At 36.1% G+C, this 20770-nt stretch overlaps 1 protein-coding gene across 11 annotated transcripts in view; it reads left to right on the top strand.

The window, feature by feature from the left end:
* The window catches only part of EPHA6 (EPH receptor A6), an 868712-nt gene that overhangs the window by 650091 nt on the left and 197851 nt on the right, over positions 1 to 20770 (top strand). For all 11 annotated transcript variants that reach the window (XR_009047653.1, XR_009047652.1, XM_057696163.1 and 8 more), the window contains one exon: positions 6863 to 7048. Coding sequence is in view for 9 of the 11 variants with exons in the window: in XM_057696163.1 (XP_057552146.1) it covers positions 6863 to 7048 (186 nt within the window). In the remaining 2 variants the exon portion in view is untranslated. The remainder of the gene's footprint in view (positions 1 to 6862; positions 7049 to 20770) is intronic.

Raw genomic sequence — 20770 nt, 5'->3', positions numbered from 1 at the left:
GAAAAGAACCACACATTTCTAGTGATACTACTATCCAATGCAGAGTGCTCAGCAGCCTGATTATGAGAGGAGAGACTGGCAGATGGTTGAATTGGTCCTAGGTTTCATTTGTAGAGACGCGGTGGCCACAGGGCTAGTGAAAACATGTAGTAGCAATAGGAGCTGCCATAGCAATGCTAGGTACCTTTACTTCTTATAATTCTGCAAATCAGATAGTCATGTTTTATAGATAAGGAAACTGAGACTCAAAGACATTGAGTAACTTTCTCTGGGTCACAGAGATTTTTTAAATTAGATTTTATTTCTAAAATGATTCTTCTGATGGCAAGCATAGAGAATCAATTTTGATAGAGCATCAGGCAGAGTTTTGAAATGCAAATACTTTTTAGTCTAAAGAAGAGCTCTTTCAATCTGCCTTGAGGGAAGAAGGCAGGTGGTATGAGGGGCCTGTGGTAGAGGCCTGATAGACTGGATTTAAAAAGTGTTCTAGGAGTAGAGGTTTCAGTGAGTTTGAAAAGTCAAAATAATATGAATAAGATTATTCAATAAGTGAGTGATACACTGGACTTTATGATGTCAGAGGTAGAGAAAACTTTAATCTTCTTGAGGATAGAGTTATAATTGGGAGTTTGTTTTAGCAGAAAAGAATAAAAACTTGCTCAAAAAGAAGAAGAGGCTGTCTGACATTTGGAGTGTGGTGTGGGAAAAAAATGGATAATGTGTTACTGACCCATTCACTAAAGAAATCCTTACCCCTTGTTTGATAAGGAAGTCATTCTCCTGTCTTGCAGAAATCCTGCTTCCTGGCCTAGGCTTTCAGAACCTAGCAGTGAAGGATACTTAGAGTGACATATTTAACATATCTTCTATGGTATCAGTATAATTTTAAAGGCTCAGTGGTTACATGGAATTTTCCTTAGACTAAAAAGCTTTGCAAAACTTTACACATTAATCTTTATCTCTGAAGAAGATAGGTGGTAGATATTTAATCTACCCACAATGGGATACTAAAGCAGGAAAAAGTAATATGACTTCATCTAATGCCACAAAATAAATTAATGGTGATGCCAGAAATAGAAGCCCTAACTTGTAAGAACCTGTCCTCTTCCATGTCTTAGTTGACTCTTCCTGTTGACAACCTTGTTAAACACGAGAAATCTTACATTGTGTTGAACCTTTCTGTGAAGTTGAATCAGAAGCATTCAAATATCATTTCAACTGGTGTGAGATTATATTTCCAGAAAGACGCTGTTCTCTTTCATATGTGGAAGGTGTACTGTGTATCAGGAAGAAATCAGAATTAGTCATAAGTATTCTGGTATTTCATCCTTGAATGACAGGCAGTGAATACAATTGGGTAGGCGACCCTCCTGATAACATTAATAATAATGGAATTTACCTTAAGACCTCAAGAGACTAATAAATCCCTCTATAACTGAATTAAAAATCTGTTGTATGTTTTTGCTCTATGCCTCTTCTTTTTTAACTCTTTATATGACACTTTAAAATAGTCTTCCTGTTGCCTTTATACTCAGAAATGAAACTGAGTATAACATTTGCGGTTAAGTTTAAAAAAAAAACCTGAATACAGAAGGTATTGACATATCTCTTAACCGTACACAATGAAAGAAAAGCAAAAGACACTATGCATGTTTTAAAAGTTAACATATTGGAAAATTTTTACTCTCTCTAAGATATCCCAACTTTGAGTCTAGAGTTGTGTTTTCCCTTCATTCATGCATCTCATTCATTCAACAAGTATTAAAGAAGCGCAGAGAGTACAACAGGAAATAGAGACAGTTAATGTCTGTGCCATCATGACCAAGATTACAGTTAACAGGATGGAGTTAAGGGGAGGTGTTGAAATGGAAGGATAGTTAATAAATGAACAAAGTAATTAAAAATGAATTTCAAAGATAATTTCACATAGTCAAAAGCACTGTACAGTAAATATGTTATTCTAACGCTTTCAAGCCAAAGACCCCAGGAGCACACTGTAGTTGAAAAAGCTGGGTTTGTTGCTCATTTCAGCAAGGGAAAACACACACCATGGGGAACTATAGTATGTGTCAGTAAGAGGGTATTAGAAAGAACCTATTATAGCATGTGGGCTTTGGTTAGGTGGTTTGGGAGAGGGTCCAAGGAAGCAGGAGTTTGCTCTAGATTAAATGCTTTCAGAAAGCAGTGGCAAATCTGCGATTGAGTATCTGCTCTCATTGCCTCCTCTTCATCCTGGGATGGCCAAATACACAATGCCTTACACTGAACAGGTGAGATGAACAGATGCTTATTCATTCCATATACTCACAGCCCAGGGAAGAGGGACACCACGTGCCACATAGGGCCACACGGGTTACACTTGGGAACCCAGTGGACAACCAGGGGCTGTGGGAGATGGGCTCTGTAGTGTCAAGAGGGTAGGGTACCCCCAATACCCTCAGAAGGATGTGACTGGCTGCTTGAATCATTCCACAGGGTGGCGGGAGAGTGGAACCTACCACCCAGGGATGAGGAGGAACTACATCTGATCCACTTGATAAGGTGGGATGTTTGGCCTTATCTGTGGGAGCAGAATGAGGAGGAGAACCTGTGGTAAAGCCATTTGAGGCCCTCTCTGTTTCCCCCAGGAGTCAAACAGCACATAATACTGGGCCTTAGTTTTAGGACTTATACCATAGCATCTAAGTTAATCTTATCTTACAGGAAGGGGAGACTAGAACAAGAGTAAGGTTATAATTGGTAGAGAAGTAGCAGTCACTTATTTTAGCCAAGAGAGGAGATTTTTAGTATTTTAGACAATGTGACCTTGCCTTTTTTCTGTGCTTAGGTAAAATTATGCAATAGTCTTGCTCAGTCTCATTTTATTGTGTCTCAGAGTAACTTTGTTGAGGTTGGTATAATGTCTGATAGAATAACATAACCTACCTCTGAGACTGAGGCCGGCTTCTTATTGTAGAGCTGCTATTTTCCTCTTTCTCATTTGGAGGGACCTGATGTTGGTAGGGGACTATATCAGATGGGTTAATCAGAGAAAGTTTCTGAAGAGGAGAAAGCTTGGTGTTTACTGCTTATATGAAGCCATCACATAGAGAAGAACTGAGGAGGATGGAGACAAGGGAGGAAGGGGAACAACTTGTGGAGAGCATTCCCATCAGAGGGAAATAGCAAGTGTGAAGAAAGAAACATCTCATTACACCTAAGAGGTATGTTTTAAAAAACTGTCAGGAGCATGGCTCTTTGCTTCAGTGACTCTCAAGGGGTTGGAGGTAAGGGAGTACCAGGATCTCAGCACAGGGGAGTAAACTTTCAGGATGCCTCCAGGGGATGGTGATATGACACTCCTCCAAGGCAGATTGTCCCTCGTTTCCTCCACCCTCCTCCACAGTTTTAGTTAAATTATATAGGCTTTATGTGGAAAATCCAATTCCAATTGGATAATTTAATATGACCCTATATATCATACAACAAAATTGCTTGTCCAGAAAGGTTTTACCACCATCCAGAGAGATAGATGGGATAGTTAGCAAGTGCATGAGCTGTCAGTGCCAGAAGATCAATTATCCGAGATATATTTTTCTTTGCTCTCTTGAAACTAGATAGACTGTAGTGATTTTTCCAGACCATCTAATATACAACCTATTTAAGCGAGGTCTCCATTTCCATTTTACAGTGAAGGATTCCTAATATATGGTTTTATCATTCCATCTACCTGTTCATATCCAGCTGGTGTGTTTGAACACTGCACAATAGTGAGTTTGAGGACATCATTGTTACCAATCGGGAATTTAGCATACTGACACAAGAAACTATTGACAACGATAAACACCCCAGACAGCAGAGAATAGTGATTGTAAGCGTGGACTCTGGAGCCAGATTGCCTAGGTTCAAATTACAGCTCTACCACTTTGTAGTTACATTAGCATGGACAAGTTACTTAGCTCATATGCCTCAGTTTCCTCATCTGTAATGTGAAGATAATAATGGTAACCACTCGAAGGTGTGTTGTCAAGATTAAATATATTTTAAGTTTTTAGACCTGGCTCATGATAAGCACTGTATAAGTGCTAACTTTGTAACAATGATGGTGACACTGTGTTGGTAAAGGGGAAAAAAAAAGTATTTAACACCATATTCCTATAGTTAATGAGTTGATGATGGACAAACCAGTATGTGTAAAAGTTCACAGATCTTATTAAGGAATTAATTCTCTTACCTATGATTGTATACCAGGCCTCCACTTTTGCTACAAGGGCAGTCATATAATGGATCAGACTTTGGCAGTATCTTAAAATATGCATTTAATTTAAAATATTTTCTCCTCTCTGGCTGATTTGTCTGATATATCCAGGCCTACCACAGATAAGGGTTTTAATACACTCTATGACTGAATTTTTTGGACTTTGCCTAAAGAATGCAACAGGAGTCTCAGATCTTTAATTGAGGCAGCCATGTTTAGTGTCACTGAAATAAGTGTGATAACAGCTTGATCACGCAAAGCTTGACATGAAGAAAACACCTTCCTGGTGTTAATAAGATACATGAATTTCAGACAACAGAAGACCAAAGTAAATTGCCACTCTGCCTGTCTTGATAAAATACCAAAGAGTTTGCTATTCATTTCACTATACTCAAAAGTTTATTTGATTTACTATAAAATGTTAACAGAAAATCACTTGCAATCTGGGCTAATGGCAGGTGAGAGGTTTTAAAATATTGTTGAATCTTTATATGTACAGATTTATTAAGGCAAAATAAAAAAAGACAAAATATTTGTTTCATTCTAGATATTCACTAAAACAAACCAGAGTGATCTGAGAAGGAATTTCAAGTATATTAGTAGGCCTGGATATATTGGACATTAATTTAAATATATACGTATACTTTTACTCTCAATGTTCACAGCCTCAGTAGTAAAATGTTGAAAATTTCTATCAGTTGCCTATTGTTTTATGTCCAAGAGAAAATCTTTAAAAAATAAAAAACATTATTACCAACAAAACTAGAAAACTATGGCTTCTTTCTCCTATGAACACAAGAACATTTAACTTCCAACAGGTTGAGAGCATCAAGTTAAAAAAATAACAAAACTATTCTTATTTTGATGCCAAATTATCTAAGATTTATAAAGTCCCAATATCTCATATACTGAACTTAGCGACCACATTCTAGTCAGTGTTTTTTGTTTGCTTATTTGTTTATTTCTTTGTTTATCATATATCTATAAAATTCTTGCTAGACTGCTTTTTATTGCTAATGGACATGTTTACACATAATTTAGGAAGGAAAGTTTTGGTTTATTTCCTTTCTAGTTTTTTTTTTTTTTAATTTAGAAAAAAACCTTAGTACCTATACCAAAAGATAGTTAATATTAATAAACAGTCAACATGTAGTTGATTGTAATGAATTGGTTCAAAGAAAATATGAATAATTGAAATCTATGGTGCTGCAAAATTTAATTTGATCCTCTACACTTAAATTTACACAGCATCAAGCTACTGGCCAGAGCTGCTAGCTAATAAACCAACTGAAGGTATTTTAATTTTCATTTCTTTCACCTTTCCAAAGATTTATGTAACTTAAAACACATGAGTTGTACTTTACAGTTTATAAGCACTTTTACATATATTATCACTTTTGATTTTTGCAATATCCTTATGGGGAAGGGACGTTATAGAATTATGGAAGGTTTTATTATTATATTCACTTCATAGGTGAATAAATTAGGGATCAAACATCATGCTCTTAAGTAAATGCAGGGAATTGACCATAGAAAAATTAAATCTGGACTCACAAGCTTTATTGAATTTATTCCATTGCATTGAGAAAACCTCCAATCTTCTTTCCCACAATAACCCTTCTAGTAAGCCTTATCTCCTTACTGCCCTATGTCCATGTCATTCTCTTTACTGTTTCTAACCTTTGAATCTTTGTCTTCTCTTCCCTCACTCATATACCTCTGTCTGGAATGTTGCTGCTTTTCTTGAATTTCCAAATCCTACCCATCATTCATGGTCCAGCAAAAGTTCCACCTCCTCCAGGAAGTCTTCTAGCTCCCATTGTTCTTAAATAATGCAGCATTTGCAGGGATTGGTTCTTGGGTTCCTAAGTTTTTCATTATTTAGTGTTTCATCTGAATTCTTCTACTAGACTGTAAGCTACAAAGAATAGAGACCAACTCTTGTACATCTTTGAAACCCACAGCACTTTAGCACTGGTTATATATGTAGTAAATTCATAAGTATTTGGCTGTTTTTTAATCTATCCATTGGAGCCATTGCTGAACTATAGATAATCTTACTGTATTTGTATTCAAACCATGTGATGTGTAATTTAGCGTGTATAATTACTTATTATAGTTGAGTTCAGTGTGGTCTTTTTACTCTGTTCATATACCAGTTGACCCTAGCATTGATTTCTAATAGCAGTGAAGCCCAGACATTTGCCTATGGAATCAAATCAAATATGCCTGAGGGATTCCCTGAATAGAGCAGGCATTTGGCCCACATATCAGTATTGAGAACAGGAACAGGAAGTGTTATGCAGCGATTGCTTTTCCATAGAATTGCATTAGCATCACCCATTCTGCTAGTCATAATTTCTCAGCAGATCAGGGATATCTATCAATGGTAGTTCCTGTGGTCCAGCATATGAAAATGCATTCCATTATTCATTACAAATGATGCTGATCAGGCATATTGTCATTACAAGTTTAATTTTTAAGGAAGAGATCTCTATGTAAAAATGGCACACTTGAGAATCATTATCTTAAAAACAAAAAAAAATGGTACTTTGTGACAATTCAGTTTTTCCGGAATATAAGTATTCTGTTTAAACAAATAACTACTGTTGTTCATATTTTAAGGTGAATTTGGAGAAGTCTGTAGTGGGCGTTTGAAAACACCAGGGAAACGAGAGATCCCAGTTGCCATCAAAACTTTGAAAGGCGGCCACATGGATAGGCAAAGAAGAGATTTTTTAAGAGAAGCCAGTATCATGGGTCAGTTTGACCACCCAAATATCATTCGCTTAGAAGGTGTTGTCACAAAAAGTAAGTACTGATTTTCTTCTTTTGTATGTCTATCCCAATTCCTTAAAAAGCTTAATAGCAATATCACAGCCATGAAGGGGATAACTTTGTTCAGATATCATCTTCAGATATCACCCCTTGACATCTTGATGATAGGCTATGGCATTATCAGAGTTTGCATTGGTACCAAACAGCTTTGAAATGTTTTTTATTACCTGTAAATCATTTTCTAATTTAACTGGAAGTAATAAATCAAGGTAAAGGGTCATATATTTTTTTCCTGATTTCTGTAAGCAACTCACTTTTTCTGAGGCTGCCTAAATATCAATATTAATAGGGGAAACAGTTAAAATATTGGGGGTCATTAAGGTAAAATAATTCTATTTGGAAATAAATGTCATATACAAATATAGAATGCTTTATCTAAAGTAAAACTTTTAAATAAAAAGTTCTTTATGGAACCCATCTATGTAAATGCCATTAGAACTGTATTATTTTAGTTTATATAAAAGAAAGAAAAGAATTACAATTTCTGAAATAAAAATCCTATTTTTACAGAATATTGGGATCAAAACCATTCCTGTGGGAAAAAAGTTTCTTAAAAATCCAAAATTAATCATGCACTCTAAGAAATAGATTGCAATATAGTCACTTTTATTTGAGTAATGATAAGGCATAAAGCTTAATATTTCTCCTTATTTTATTCACTAATGAGGTATAACATATAAAACTCAATAGAGAACAGCATTAAAAAACTCATAAAATAATTTAAATCTTGAGAGGCATTCTTCTCTCATAAAACTGAAATTTCTTTTAAAACCATTTAAATGAAATTGAACTTTCATATTATATTTGGAAGAAGGAAAGTGTAAAAGCTTATCAAAAACATTTAATTGACTCTGTTGTCTGAAACTCGAAAGTCCTTCTCACAAGGCATTGGCCAACATGCTACCCAAGGAGAGCAGAAGATTACTGCTAGCCATGATAGTTTGGAGGACACAAAAGATTGCTTTTGATGTCAGCTGTGGCCATGGGCTGTTCCTTTAGTGGCCTTAGTAGAACCTTCCAGCCTTCATGCCCTTGTGTTGTTCTATCTCACATTGATTCTGGGCTTGTCCAGGTGACTAGCCTTGGCCTATGGGACATTAACAAGTGTGATGCAAGTGGAAGCATCTTATATTGGATCTTGTCCTCTTGGAACACTCCGTCATGTAACTCAGTCTCCAGTGTTGAGCAAAGCCAGTCCATATGGTGAGGGAGAACTGCGGCATTCTAGTCAACAGCAGCTCTGCAAGAGCTCCCAGCAGATAGTCAGCCCTGAGTGCCAGCTTGGTGAGGAACCATCCCGGACATTATAGCGCCTACCACCACCACCAGATGGCTGCAGCTGCACTTGATATTTTGTGGAGCAAAGGCACCACCCAGCTCAGTCCAATCAACACATAAAATCATAAGAGATAATAAAATAGTTGTTTTAAGCTGCTCCGTTTTGGATAGTTTATTACATAGCAGTAGATAACCAAACAGATGAACACCAGTTAGAATTCCACTCTTGCCACTGAAGTCTTGTGCAGTTTCAGGTAGATTATTTAACATCTCTGTTTTTTACTTCCACACTGTAAAATGGGGCCCAAACAGGTCATACCCAATAGGAATGCTGTAAGGATTAATTTTATAAATGTATAAAGCATTTAGCATAGCATGTGGCTCATAGTAAACCACATTAAATGGTAGCTATTATTGGAACTATAGTTTACCATTTCATTTTCATGGCAGCTCTTATGCATATCTGCTGAAGCTCAAACAGGTTAGTTAAGCTACGTAAGGACCTCTAACCCCGAGGAAGTGGCATGACTGATGTTCAGACTGAGGTCTGTCTGTTTGACAGACCCGTGGGATTTTTTTGTTTCTTTGCTTTTTATTTTGCTGTATCGCAGTGAATAAGTCAGGGTTTTACACTTTGTCTTATGTGAATTAAATAGCGTTAAATAAATGGCAATCTGAATAAAATAACACAATACATTTTAAAAATAAGGAGAATATTTAGGTAAGTGGAATAAATTACCTCTTATATGTAAAATTTGGAAAGATCCAGATATGCGACAATACCTAGCAAAAATACTAATCTAGAAGAGAGAGAGAACATATTAATTATTTCTTTTATATTTTCTGACTTCCTTGTCATTAAATTTTGCATGAACATTTCAATTATTCCTTCTGTTTTATATCTCTCTGGAAGGAAAAAGATAATATTAAAGTTAGGTTATGAAGCCTTGCAAAGCATTTAAAATAATTCAAGTACTCTGTTGAAGTCCTCGTATGAGTATTTATGCATAAATATCTGGAAATGTGTCCAACAATAAATTCAAAGATCAGATATTTATTTTCTACCTTTGATAAATCACATTGTGTGAATGATTCATGTATTCCTATGTGTTTAATCATCTATCTATATATTATTATATATAATTTGGCCTTATGAAATAGTAGGAATTATTTATTCTAAATCAACTGAATAGGTTTAATAAGATAATCTATGGCACTTGTAGACCAGTTTGAAATACTCAATTTATTTCACAAAAACATCAAAACAAGTAACACAGTGATTGCTCTACATCTCTAACAATCTTGTATAAAATTGAGACCAGTGACCTTTACGTGGCCCAAATCGTATGATTCCTAGGTGAAAGTCCTTATTCCATTTCAAGAAAAAGAGAGAGAAAGAGAGAAAAGAAAAGAAAGGCTAATTGACAAAGGATAGATTCAATATGCTTTTGAGTGGCAATGATCATTGTAGTTTTAGCTTGTAAACATGAGCCACACATTAGGGTGCTGTGGTGATGCTGGAGTGGGTGGTGGAGATGGAGAAAGGAATAATTCCCGCAAAGATAAGTGGGCATATTAATACTGTTATCTTCTTGCAAATGCTATGGGATTTTTAAGAGAAAGGCAATAAATAAATGAATGCCTCATTCCCATAAATACATGGTAATTGTTCCAAGATTGCCCTTAAGTAGCTAAGAGATAGCTAGCAATTAATGCTCCCTAAGGACTACCATATTGCATAAAAGATAATACTGACAAAGATAAAGATGGAGTATAGGTTTATACAGTCATGTTAGTAAAGTATCCTGGAGCTCTGAGAAATAAATGCACAGACTCTCAGTTGAAAGTGATGCAAAATTATAGATCAAAATCTTCATCAGGTCCTTTTATAAATTCTTAATATGCATAATTTTTATCTTATATATAGGTTTTATTGCTAAGAGATACATATTATAAAGTTCCTGGGAACATTTTTGCTCTTTCATATTTGTGTATATAGCTACTTTTATTTTAAACTTCTAAGTTAAATGATTAAAAGCTGTATTATATAGAAAGGGTGTCTGATAAAAGTTGAACCTACTTATTTGATATACATCACAATTTCATTAATCTGTTGAGATACAACTGATACAAAAAGAGACTAATCCAGCCAAACCATTTGCTTAGCAGATACATTTTCTCCAAGAAGCAAATAGAAGCCATCAGTTAGAGAACAAGCTTGTAGCTATTAGTACATGGATAGTAGCAGTTTGTAACAGGTGATGTATACACTGGTGTCATTAACTACATATCCAAAAGAGAAAGTGCTACCCTTCTATAAAAAGATAAGAATTGTGGTTAGATGATAAAGAAATACAATGCAGTAACCACACTCCAGTAGACTGGGCAGTTTGAATTCATGATGATATGAAAGAACCAAAAGGAGAACGAATGAAGTGCCTATCTCCCAGCTTAGGTAATAACTAAATGTAGATATACTAACTATATCTCAAATAAGTTATAAATCCAGGAGGAATAATAGAAGTCAATCAGAATATCAAACAAATTCCCAAACATAAATTCATTTCATCATAGGACATTGCTAAGGACTCTGGAACAGCATAGAAGTGATAACAGAAATACTGGGCCTGTGCAAACCATCTTTAAATATTCCAGAATATTGTGGGTCCCTTCCAAATAGTTTTGATGGGTCCACATGGACACTAAGTCAGAGAGTAGATTCAAGCCAGTCAAATAGGCAGGAAATACACAAGAACTGCTTCTCTGGTCCCAGAATTGCATTTTACTTGTCAAGTAATATATTCTCCAAGATTTCAGCTATTACTGTTGCCACCAATATGATAGCTGCCTCTCCACCTGGCTGTATATTCTGCTACCAGACACAGGGTCTTGTGCAAGTCACATGATATCTTTAGGCCTCAATATTTTCCTCTGCGCAAAAGATTCAGAAGTTCAGATTGGACTACAAAACAAGAAAGGTCACATCTAACCCTAATATGTTTGTATTCCATTTCTTTGCCAAAAGAAAGTCATGAAATGTTGGTGAGGAAAATTTGTGCCATGAATAACTTACCACCTCACTTCCAACTTTTTTATAACGTCAGGTTCATATTGGTGATCAGGAAGAAATAAAAAGTGCCTTTAATAAAGTGTTTATGTTACAGTCTGTAAAGTAGAAAAGTATAGGTAAAATTTTGCTGTAAGCAAAATCAAGGTTTGAATAATGGAAAATATGCTGAAGGGAGTAAAATATTCTGTGAAACTGAATCTAATGAAAGAAATTAGACTTTTTTTGTGAAATTCAGCTACTCAGCTAGCTAAGGTAGGTTAAGAGGTTATTTTTTGCTTTGTTTTGTTTTCCTAGAAACATTTACTGAGCACCACCAAAGTGTCAGACAATATTGCTGATTAAAACCTAGAGAGAGAGAAAAGAAGGTCTCGGTGCTCTTGAGAAACTCATTTGTTGGCTCCAGTCCACTGGGAGCAGCAAACAAGTAGGCCAGTATTTCCCAATACTGCATGGCATGTGCTATTTTGGATACAATTATTCATTAACTTATTCATTATTTTAAAGAATATTTCTTGGGTGCCAACTCTTCTAATTACTGGTAATGGTGTTGTGAAAAAGACAGCTTTTACCTGCTGGAGGAAACAAAAAGGAGTCTAAATATATCAATATAATTTTAGATAAAGAGAAGAAACCTGAGTGAAGAAACAAGCCATGCTAGGGTTTGCTAGGAGAGTATTCCAGGCAGAGGAAACAATAAGGTCTAAACCTTTGTGCTGAGAAAGAATGTGGCATGATGCGGGAGCATCAAAAACAGCTGGGGCAAACTAATAACACTGCGGCTTGTATAGTGAAAGAAACACCTAGAGGCAGGTAAAACAGTAAGAAGTCTAGTATAGTAATCTGAGTGGAAAATGATGAGAAGATAGATTAAGTAAGTAAAGATAAGGAGAAGAAATAGATTCAAGAGCTTTTTCCAATGTTAAATTAGGAGACTTGAGTGACTGATTATATATGAGAAATGAGGGAATGGGGATAGTTTTGGATGATTTCCAAGCTTCTGGTTTACATAAGCAGGGAGATGGAAAGGAAATTATGGAGAAATAGTAGATTTGGAGGGTTAACAGTGAATTCTGATTTGGACATGATAAGTTGGAAGTGTCTTGGACATTTAAAGACTTCCAGGAAGCCTCTGAAGCCTTGGTGGGATTCTGGTCTTCAGGTGCAAATGATGGATGGTGATCAGTAGTTGAAGCTATCGGGGAGGATGAAATTACCCAGAAGGCTGATGAGAACTAGCCCTAACAGGCAGACTTAAAAGAAAAGCTTATGAAAGAGACAGAGAGAACAACCTGAAAGAGGGAGGACAGATTTCTAAGAAGGAAAGATGGGTCATTACCATAAAATGAGCTGTGAAGTCAAGTACAATAAGGATCGAGATGCATCTATTGGCTGGAACAATTAGGAGGGCACAGCCCATCACAGCACACTGTGAGACTGAAGGCCAGATTGCAGTGGACTTTAGAGTGAGTGAGGCATGTGTACACTGCAGTCAGACTAAGAGGTTAAAAAATGCAAATTAGATTGTGTTAATTTTTTACTTAGATTCCAAATGCTTAGCATTCTTTAAATTATACATTCATTCAAGTAATATTTATTATGTGCCTAACTACTATGTGTCAGGACTTTTCTAAGCATTAGGTATTTGGTAGTGGATAAGAAAGCCAAAATGCCTGCCCTCCTGGGTCAGTTCCCTGGGTCTTCCTCCTCTGGTATCATTCTCCACCATCCTTCGTGAATCCTAGATTGCTTTCATACTAAATGGCGAAATCATCTCAAAACTTGTTTTCATTTCTCCCATTTATTTCTTTCTTTTCTAAATCCATGAGGTGCTGGAAGAAAATGTACCAAGGCTGACCCTAAATAGGTATATAGATAACTATGATATGCAAAGATTGTTGGTAGCTAAAAGGCCCAGCTGCCTTTGGAGTTACCAGCCTTTCTTTTTTCAGTCATGTACAAGGCTAGATCATTTGCTGAAGTGATAGGTAGAGGGTTTGAGGTGTTGCTGAATATTTGAACTGGCTCTTGAGAAAAGTGTGAAAGAAAACTGATCAGGAAAGGTTAAAAAAAATGTGGGTATCACTGAGGACATCAGAGAACCTGGAGATCAGGACAGAAGCTCCTGCTCCAAAGAGCACTATCGATAAATGAGAAAAAGAGTTGAGGAAAAGAGCTTCTTCTCCATGAAAGTGGAAAGAGATGCAACCCAAGGGAAAAGGAAAGATGAGAGGCAATAAAAAGAGAAGAAATCGAGATTTTCTGTATTTTCTCTCTTCTCCTACCATCCTTAATATTTATTATTTACTGTTTACTGAAAATAGTGATGAGTTATTCTTGTGCAGTTTCTAGAGTCTCAATGGAATCTCAGGAGATTTACTGCAAAGCATTTGCCATTTGGAATTATAATGTATACATATTGATAAATAGAAAATGGACCGAGTGTGACTGTAACCAACGGTAACAAGATGACACAGTCTGGTGGCCCATGTGTATCACACTCTTCAAGCAGCGCTGGGGCTAATTGGGATCACCAGCTTATTTTCCTTCTGCCACTGTACTTCCCTCTTTACAAGAGAAAATAAACTTCTTTTGTATTCAGAAGGAATTTATTCTTGTCTCTTCAGTGTTTAAGTATCTGAGATTTCTCAAGGTCATTCACTCTAAACACTTCCCTAGAACTCCTTCTAACTTACTGTCTCCTTCCTGTGGTTCTCTCCCTTTCCCAAGCCAGCCTGCTAATTATTGGGTAGACTGTAATAAGAAGCATCAGGTTAAAAATTCTAGTAACAGGTTGCTCAGTCTGAAGATGACACTGTAAGAACTAGGAGAGAAAAGAGAATGTAAATATGACTTTATGCATATATGATGTTGCCTTTTAATACATCAAAATAAAATTGAATAGAGCCATCTAGAGGGTGAAATCTTACTCATTTTCAAAAGTGAAAATTCTTTCCAAATCTTTCATGATGCAATTTGTTCTGGTAAAGAGTTTGATGACTCCAAATCTGAGAAGGGCGCTACAGATAAAACCCATATGATGGACATTAATTTGCATCCATAAACTCAGGAGAATGAGTTACCAACCCTCCAGGCTGCAAAGTAAAGTAACCAATCATTACTTAGAAACTTTTTCACCAAGTTCCTGACGATCTTATGTATTGATAGGCGTGAATAAAGACCAGTAGAAATCTTAATCACTGAAAATGATTATAGGCCCCTTGTATATGTGATTTCTAATTTAAAAAAAATTATCTCTGAAATTAATGAATGGATATCTAGCAAAGTCCTTATTTAATCCTTTGATGAATATCTTAATGCTTGTTTTGTTGTTGTGGGGATATATTACTATAACTTTCCTTAAATTTTTACCCTGATATAATTTCAGACTTACAGAAAAAGTTCCCACATAACTTTCACTGAGTTTCCCCTGGTGTATTTTACATAAGCATGGGACTATTACCAAAGCCAAGAAACAAACATGTGTAAAGTACTATTTACTTAACTACAGACTTTTATTCAGATTTTATCAGCTTTTCTACTTTGTCCTTTTTCTCTTTTTAGACCTTACCCAGGATCCCACATTGCATTAGTTATCACATCTCCTCAGTCCAGTCTGCTTTTAATCCGTGCAATTCTTCAGTCTTCCCTTGTCTTTCATGACCTTGTCACTTTTCAAGAGTACTAGTCAGTGATTTTGTAAAATGTCCATTAGTTTGGGTGTGTCCCTTGTTTTTTCATTATTTGATTTGTGGTTATGCCTTTTTGGCAGGACTATCACAAAAGTTGCATACCCTCTTTACTACATTGTATCAGGGGGTACATGATGTCCACGTGCATTATTCCTGGGGATGTTAACATGGATCACTTGGTTAAGGTGGTGTCTTCTAGACTACTCCACTGAGGAGTTAACTTTTCCCCTCTTGTAGTTAATGAATATTTGGGAGAAGATTAATTTAGATTCCGCTATCCTATTTTTCCTCAAAGTTTTTCCCATTAATTTTATCATCCATAGCAGATTTTGCCTGCAACAATTACTACTGTTGTATTTTGATGGTGATTTTTCTATTTTTCTCTTTCCTTCTGTATTTATTAATCATAACATTTCTTTAAGGAAGAACATTACAGAATGTCCTGTAAATGGAATTAGACAATAAGTAGCCTTTCAGACCTGGCTTCTTTCTCTTAGCAGAATGCACTTGAGATTTATGCCTCTTTGTTGTTGCTGAGCAGTATTCCTCTATATGATGTACCGTGTTTCGGTTCTGCATTCCGTGGTTGAAGGACAGCTGTGTTGTTTCCAGTTTGGATGATGATTTATAAAACTGATATGAACATTCAGGTATGTCTCTGTGTAAACATATATTTCTTTTTATCTTGGAGAAATACCTAGGTGTGGAATGACTAGATTCAATGGTAAATATGTGTTTAATTTTCTAAGGAACTGCCAAACTGTTTTCTAAACCGGATGTACCATTTTACATTTCCACTAGTAATTAATGAGAGTTTCAGTTACTCTGCATCATCAGCAATGCTTGATACTGTCTTTTTTTTTTAATTAGCCATTTTAGTGAGTCTATAGTGGTATCTTACTGTCATTTTAATTTGCATTTCCCTATGACTTGATTTTGATCATCTTTCCGTATGCATATTTGCTATCCATATATCTTCTTTGCTGAAGTGTGTCTTCAGATTTCTACCCATTTTCTTTCATTGGGTTCTTTTTTCTTAATGTTGAATTCTAGAAGTTTTTTTAAAATATTTTCTGGATACAGTTCTTTGTCAGAAATGTGATTTGTAGCTATTTTTCCCGTTTGTAGCTTGAACAGTGTCTTTAGCAGAGTAAGTGTTTTTAATTTTGATAAAGTCAAATTTTTTCTTTTTTTCTTTTCTTCTTTTATGGATTGTGCTTCTTGGTGTGGTATTGAAAAACTCTTTCCCTAGTCCAAGGTCACAAAGACTTTCTCTTCTACTAACCTCTAAAAGTTTTACATAAGATCACTTTTGAGTTAATTTTTGCATAAAGTGTGAAGTATGGGCCATGGTTCTTTTTTTTTTTTTTTTTTTTTGCATATAGATAATTTCAGCACCATTTGTTGAATTAGTATTTTTTTTAAGATACAAAACTGTTTTTCCTCATTTTTAACTCCCTTTCCTTGCTTAAAATCCTTCAGTGGCTTTCTTTCACCCACAAGACAAAATTCATACCACTATGTATACAAATTCAAGGTTCTGAAGATTGGACTCCACTTACAACATATCTGTAGCCTTATCTCCTGCCTTCTCTACCTCTTAGTTTATATTCTGTTAACAGTAAATCATTATTTGGTTCATATTTCAAATGAAATATTCAAATGAATGTTTCAGTGACTCATTGATTGATCACATATTTAATCATACTTGGTCCTCTTCTTGGAAATCCCTCTCTTTCCTCCACACCCATCACCCATAACTCAACCAGCAAACTCTACTTATGAGGGATGACTCAGATTACATGAAACATCTTTTCTTAATCTTTGTACTGGTAGATATCTACTTACTGTGTTGTGCTATAATTATCATTTATATGTATGACCCAAAAGTCTACTGTTTCTCAACTCTTACCCCTTAATATTAGGTTCTCTGCATCCTCTTGCAATGACCCTGAGTTTTTTCTTGGACAGTCCCACCAGTCTGTTAACTGTAGCAATGCAATCTGCACAGTCTTTTACCCCTGTTGGGGCTGCCTCTTACCTTCACATTTCCTGCTTACAGCCCTTGTAGAGGCTCCAGCAGCCCAGCCACTGCCCATCAGTAGGGGAAAACTATCCTGCCATTCATTTGTTTTCTGATGACCCTTAATTTCCTGTCAGTTAAGGGTTAAACTCAGTGTACTGCCACCACATATTCTCCATTTAATCTTAATTTCATACTCTAGCTTTACCTTACTCTCCCCTCAAGCTCCTTCCTCCCAAATCTCCAGTATATATCCCCTGATACATATTTTATATTATTTGCGTTTGGCTAGAGGGGGATATCCTATGTTATATTGGACTGGGGGTTTGGGAAGGCCATGATCTCTTGAGGATAGCCTTTATTTTAATTATTGTGGTGTCCAGCATGGTGCTGAGTATACAGTAAACACTAAGTACATATGGATGAGGGAAATTTGTGAGAAAGGAGAAGAAAGAAGGAAAGGATGGGGTAGAATACAAAGAAGAGAAAGAGGGAAGAAAGTAAAGGAAAGAAGGAACCTAATTTTTCAAGGACTTCAAGCCCAATTTTAAATTTGAACACTCTCTAATGTCAGTTACATTTCTATGAAATTGGCATCTTTTTTCATAATTGTGCTTCTCTGAACTTTCGTAATTTCTCCTTCCTCTAAACTGCAATCATATTTTAGCTGTTTTTCTCCTATGAAACTTTAACTATATATGTTATATTATAATTATTTAGGAACATGTCTTTTTCTGCTATACCAGAAGCAACTTCAAAGTAGGACCACATTACCTAGTCTATATCTTATGTATTATAACACTCAATCTTAACTTCGGAATGGGTGAAGAAATACAGTAGTGTGTTTCCTCAGCCTGAGAAAAAAAAGTACACACAACTTAGCCACTCATGATTGAGATACAGCAACAGAATGATGTGAATTTATTGACATTTTTATTAGGTTACATCAGTCACTGCGAGTGAATTTATTCATTTTCCACTCCTCACAAATGTCAGCCAAAGACATCAGTGATTTTTTTTTCTCCTTTTCTTTCAGATGCAATGGCTATTTCAGGATTCTTGGGCCTGAAAATAATGCATTGACCTTTCCCCTAAACATTAATGGCATGATTCTCTTGAAATAAGTTCAGTTTTCATTTTGGCAAAGTCATATATTATGTGGGACATGCTATTGTATTTGGTACAGCAATCCATAAACACAAAAAGCTATAGCACCTCTGTGACTTTGTCACTATTTCATATACCTAATCACGGAAGTATTCCATTACCCTGGAATGAAAGTATACAAAAATACCTTCCATTAGCTGGAGTTTCTGTGATTTAATGATTTCTTTAATATAGATAATATCTCATTGCAAGAAATTCTAGGACATTCCCTAGGGAAAACAGGTCTGGATAGGAGGTATAAGGCTTCTGGAGAAACTCAGGCAAAAAGAGGGGCTGCAAGGGTGAACCTTAGCAGGATTTCTTAGTTTGTTCCAAGAAATGGAGAAACTAGTTATTTATATTTCTTACATGTTAGCTAAATAATTTTACTGAAACAAAAACAAAAGCCTCCCTTATGTCAACTCTAATGTTCCAAACTTTTCTGCCTCAGTGAAACAATGTTTCTAGGTCATACCTAGAAACATTCTAGGTGATTGATAGCAGAATTGGAAGACTACATTTATCAAATGATGAAAGTTTTAATTAAACAATTTGTAAAGCTTAAAATCACTGTTTTTTATAAGATGGGCCAATGAAACATTTACTAAAACCAAAGTAATGCTACCAGTTCTTTGATATATTTCCAGATTTTAGCTACAAGGGAAATTCTTAATTGCTAAGGAGGCCACCCTTCAGTCTAATTACAGGAACCTATTCTTCTTACTAATTAAAATGTTGAGAACTGGCTAGGAAAGCAGAAAGAAAAAAACATTGGTAGAGAAGCTGGTATAAATGGAGCAAACCCCTTTTTAAAGTCAAATTTTAATCCCTTTAGCCTACCCAATAAAGACTTCAAAGTAATCATCATTAAGATGCTCACTGACGTCAGGGGAAGAATGGATGAACACAGTGAGAATTTCAACAGATTTATAAAATATAAAGAAGAACCAAACAAAGCTAAGGAATAAAGTAACTGAAATTTTAAAATATACTGGAAGAAATAAGCAGTAGTTTAAATGATAGAGAAATGGATCAGCAATCTGGAAGACAGATTAGTGGAAATCACCCAAGCTGAACAGGGAAAAATATTTTTAAGCAAGAATAGTTTAAGAGGCCCCGGGACAGCTTCAAGCGTACTAACATCTGCATTATATGGGTCCCAATAGGAGAAGAAAGAGAGAAAGGAGCAGAGAAATTATTTGAAGAAATAATAGCTGAAAACATCCTAACCTGGGGAAGGAAACAGACATCCAAGTCCAGGAAGCACAAAGAGGCTCAAACAAGATGAATCTAAAGAGGTCCACACCAAGACACATTATAATTAAAATGGCAAAAATTAAAGAGAGAACCTTAAAAGCAGCAAGCGAAAAGATACTAGTTACATACAAGGGAATTCCCATGAGACTATCAACTGACTTATCGCAGAAACTTTGCAGGCAAGCAGGGAATGGCATGATATATTAAAGTGATGAAAGGGAAAACCCACAACCAAGAAGTTTCTTCCTGGCCAGGCTGTTATTTGAAGGAAAGATAAAGAGTTTTACAGAAAAGCAAAAGCTAAAAGTGTTTAGCACCACTAAACCAGCTTTACAAGAAATGTTAAAATGACTTCTCTAAATGGAAAAGAGAACATCACAGCTAGAAATATGAAAGCTACAAAAGGAAAAGCTCATTGGTAAAGTAAAATATACAGTAGATCAACCACTTATAGAGTTCTAGTAGGAAGGTTAAAGACAAAAGTAGTAAAGTAATGTCTACCAACAATAAGTACTTAAGTGATACACAAAACAAAAAGATATAAAACATGATGTCAAAAATATTAAACGTAGAGGAGGGTATAAAAATGTAGGGCAATCAGAATGCATTCAACCTTAAGAGGTCATCACCTAAAATAATCACATATGTATATAAGTTGTTATATATGAACCTCAAGATAACCACAAACTAAAAACCTATGATAGATATACATACACAAAAAGAAAGGAATGCAAACATAACACTAAAGATAGCAACCCACAAACAGGAGAATAATTACAGTTGCAGAGATTCTTCCCAAGGAATAAAATGTCTGAGCCCAACATCAGTTTCCCCTGCCTGGGGAACCTGCTCTGGGAAGAGGATCCCCCAGAACACTTGGCTGTGAAGGGTTTGAAGGCCAGTGGGGTTTATTTTCAGGAGATTCAGAGAGCTATGGAAACAGAGTCTCCACTCTTAAAGGGAGCACACAAAATGTCACATGCTCCAGGACCCAGGGCAGAGCAGCAATTTGAAAAGAGCCTGGGTCAGATTCACCAGCTGATCTTAGAGAGTCACCCACTGGACATGGTCCTGCCCACCAGAGGGCCCAAGATCTGGCACCACACACCAGTGTGCAGATGCTAGACCCAGGACCCCCAGGGCCCTGCAGCCAGAGACCCTGGGATACAAGTCCACCTCCCAGCTGGGACACTAGCCCTAGGACAGCCCTGAAGCCCACGACGGCAGGACCG

The sequence above is a fragment of the Hippopotamus amphibius genome, chromosome 10 (assembly GCF_030028045.1).
Source record: "Hippopotamus amphibius kiboko isolate mHipAmp2 chromosome 10, mHipAmp2.hap2, whole genome shotgun sequence".
Lineage (NCBI taxonomy): Eukaryota > Metazoa > Chordata > Mammalia > Artiodactyla > Hippopotamidae > Hippopotamus > Hippopotamus amphibius.
This window is presented reverse-complemented; position numbering and strand designations above follow the sequence as displayed.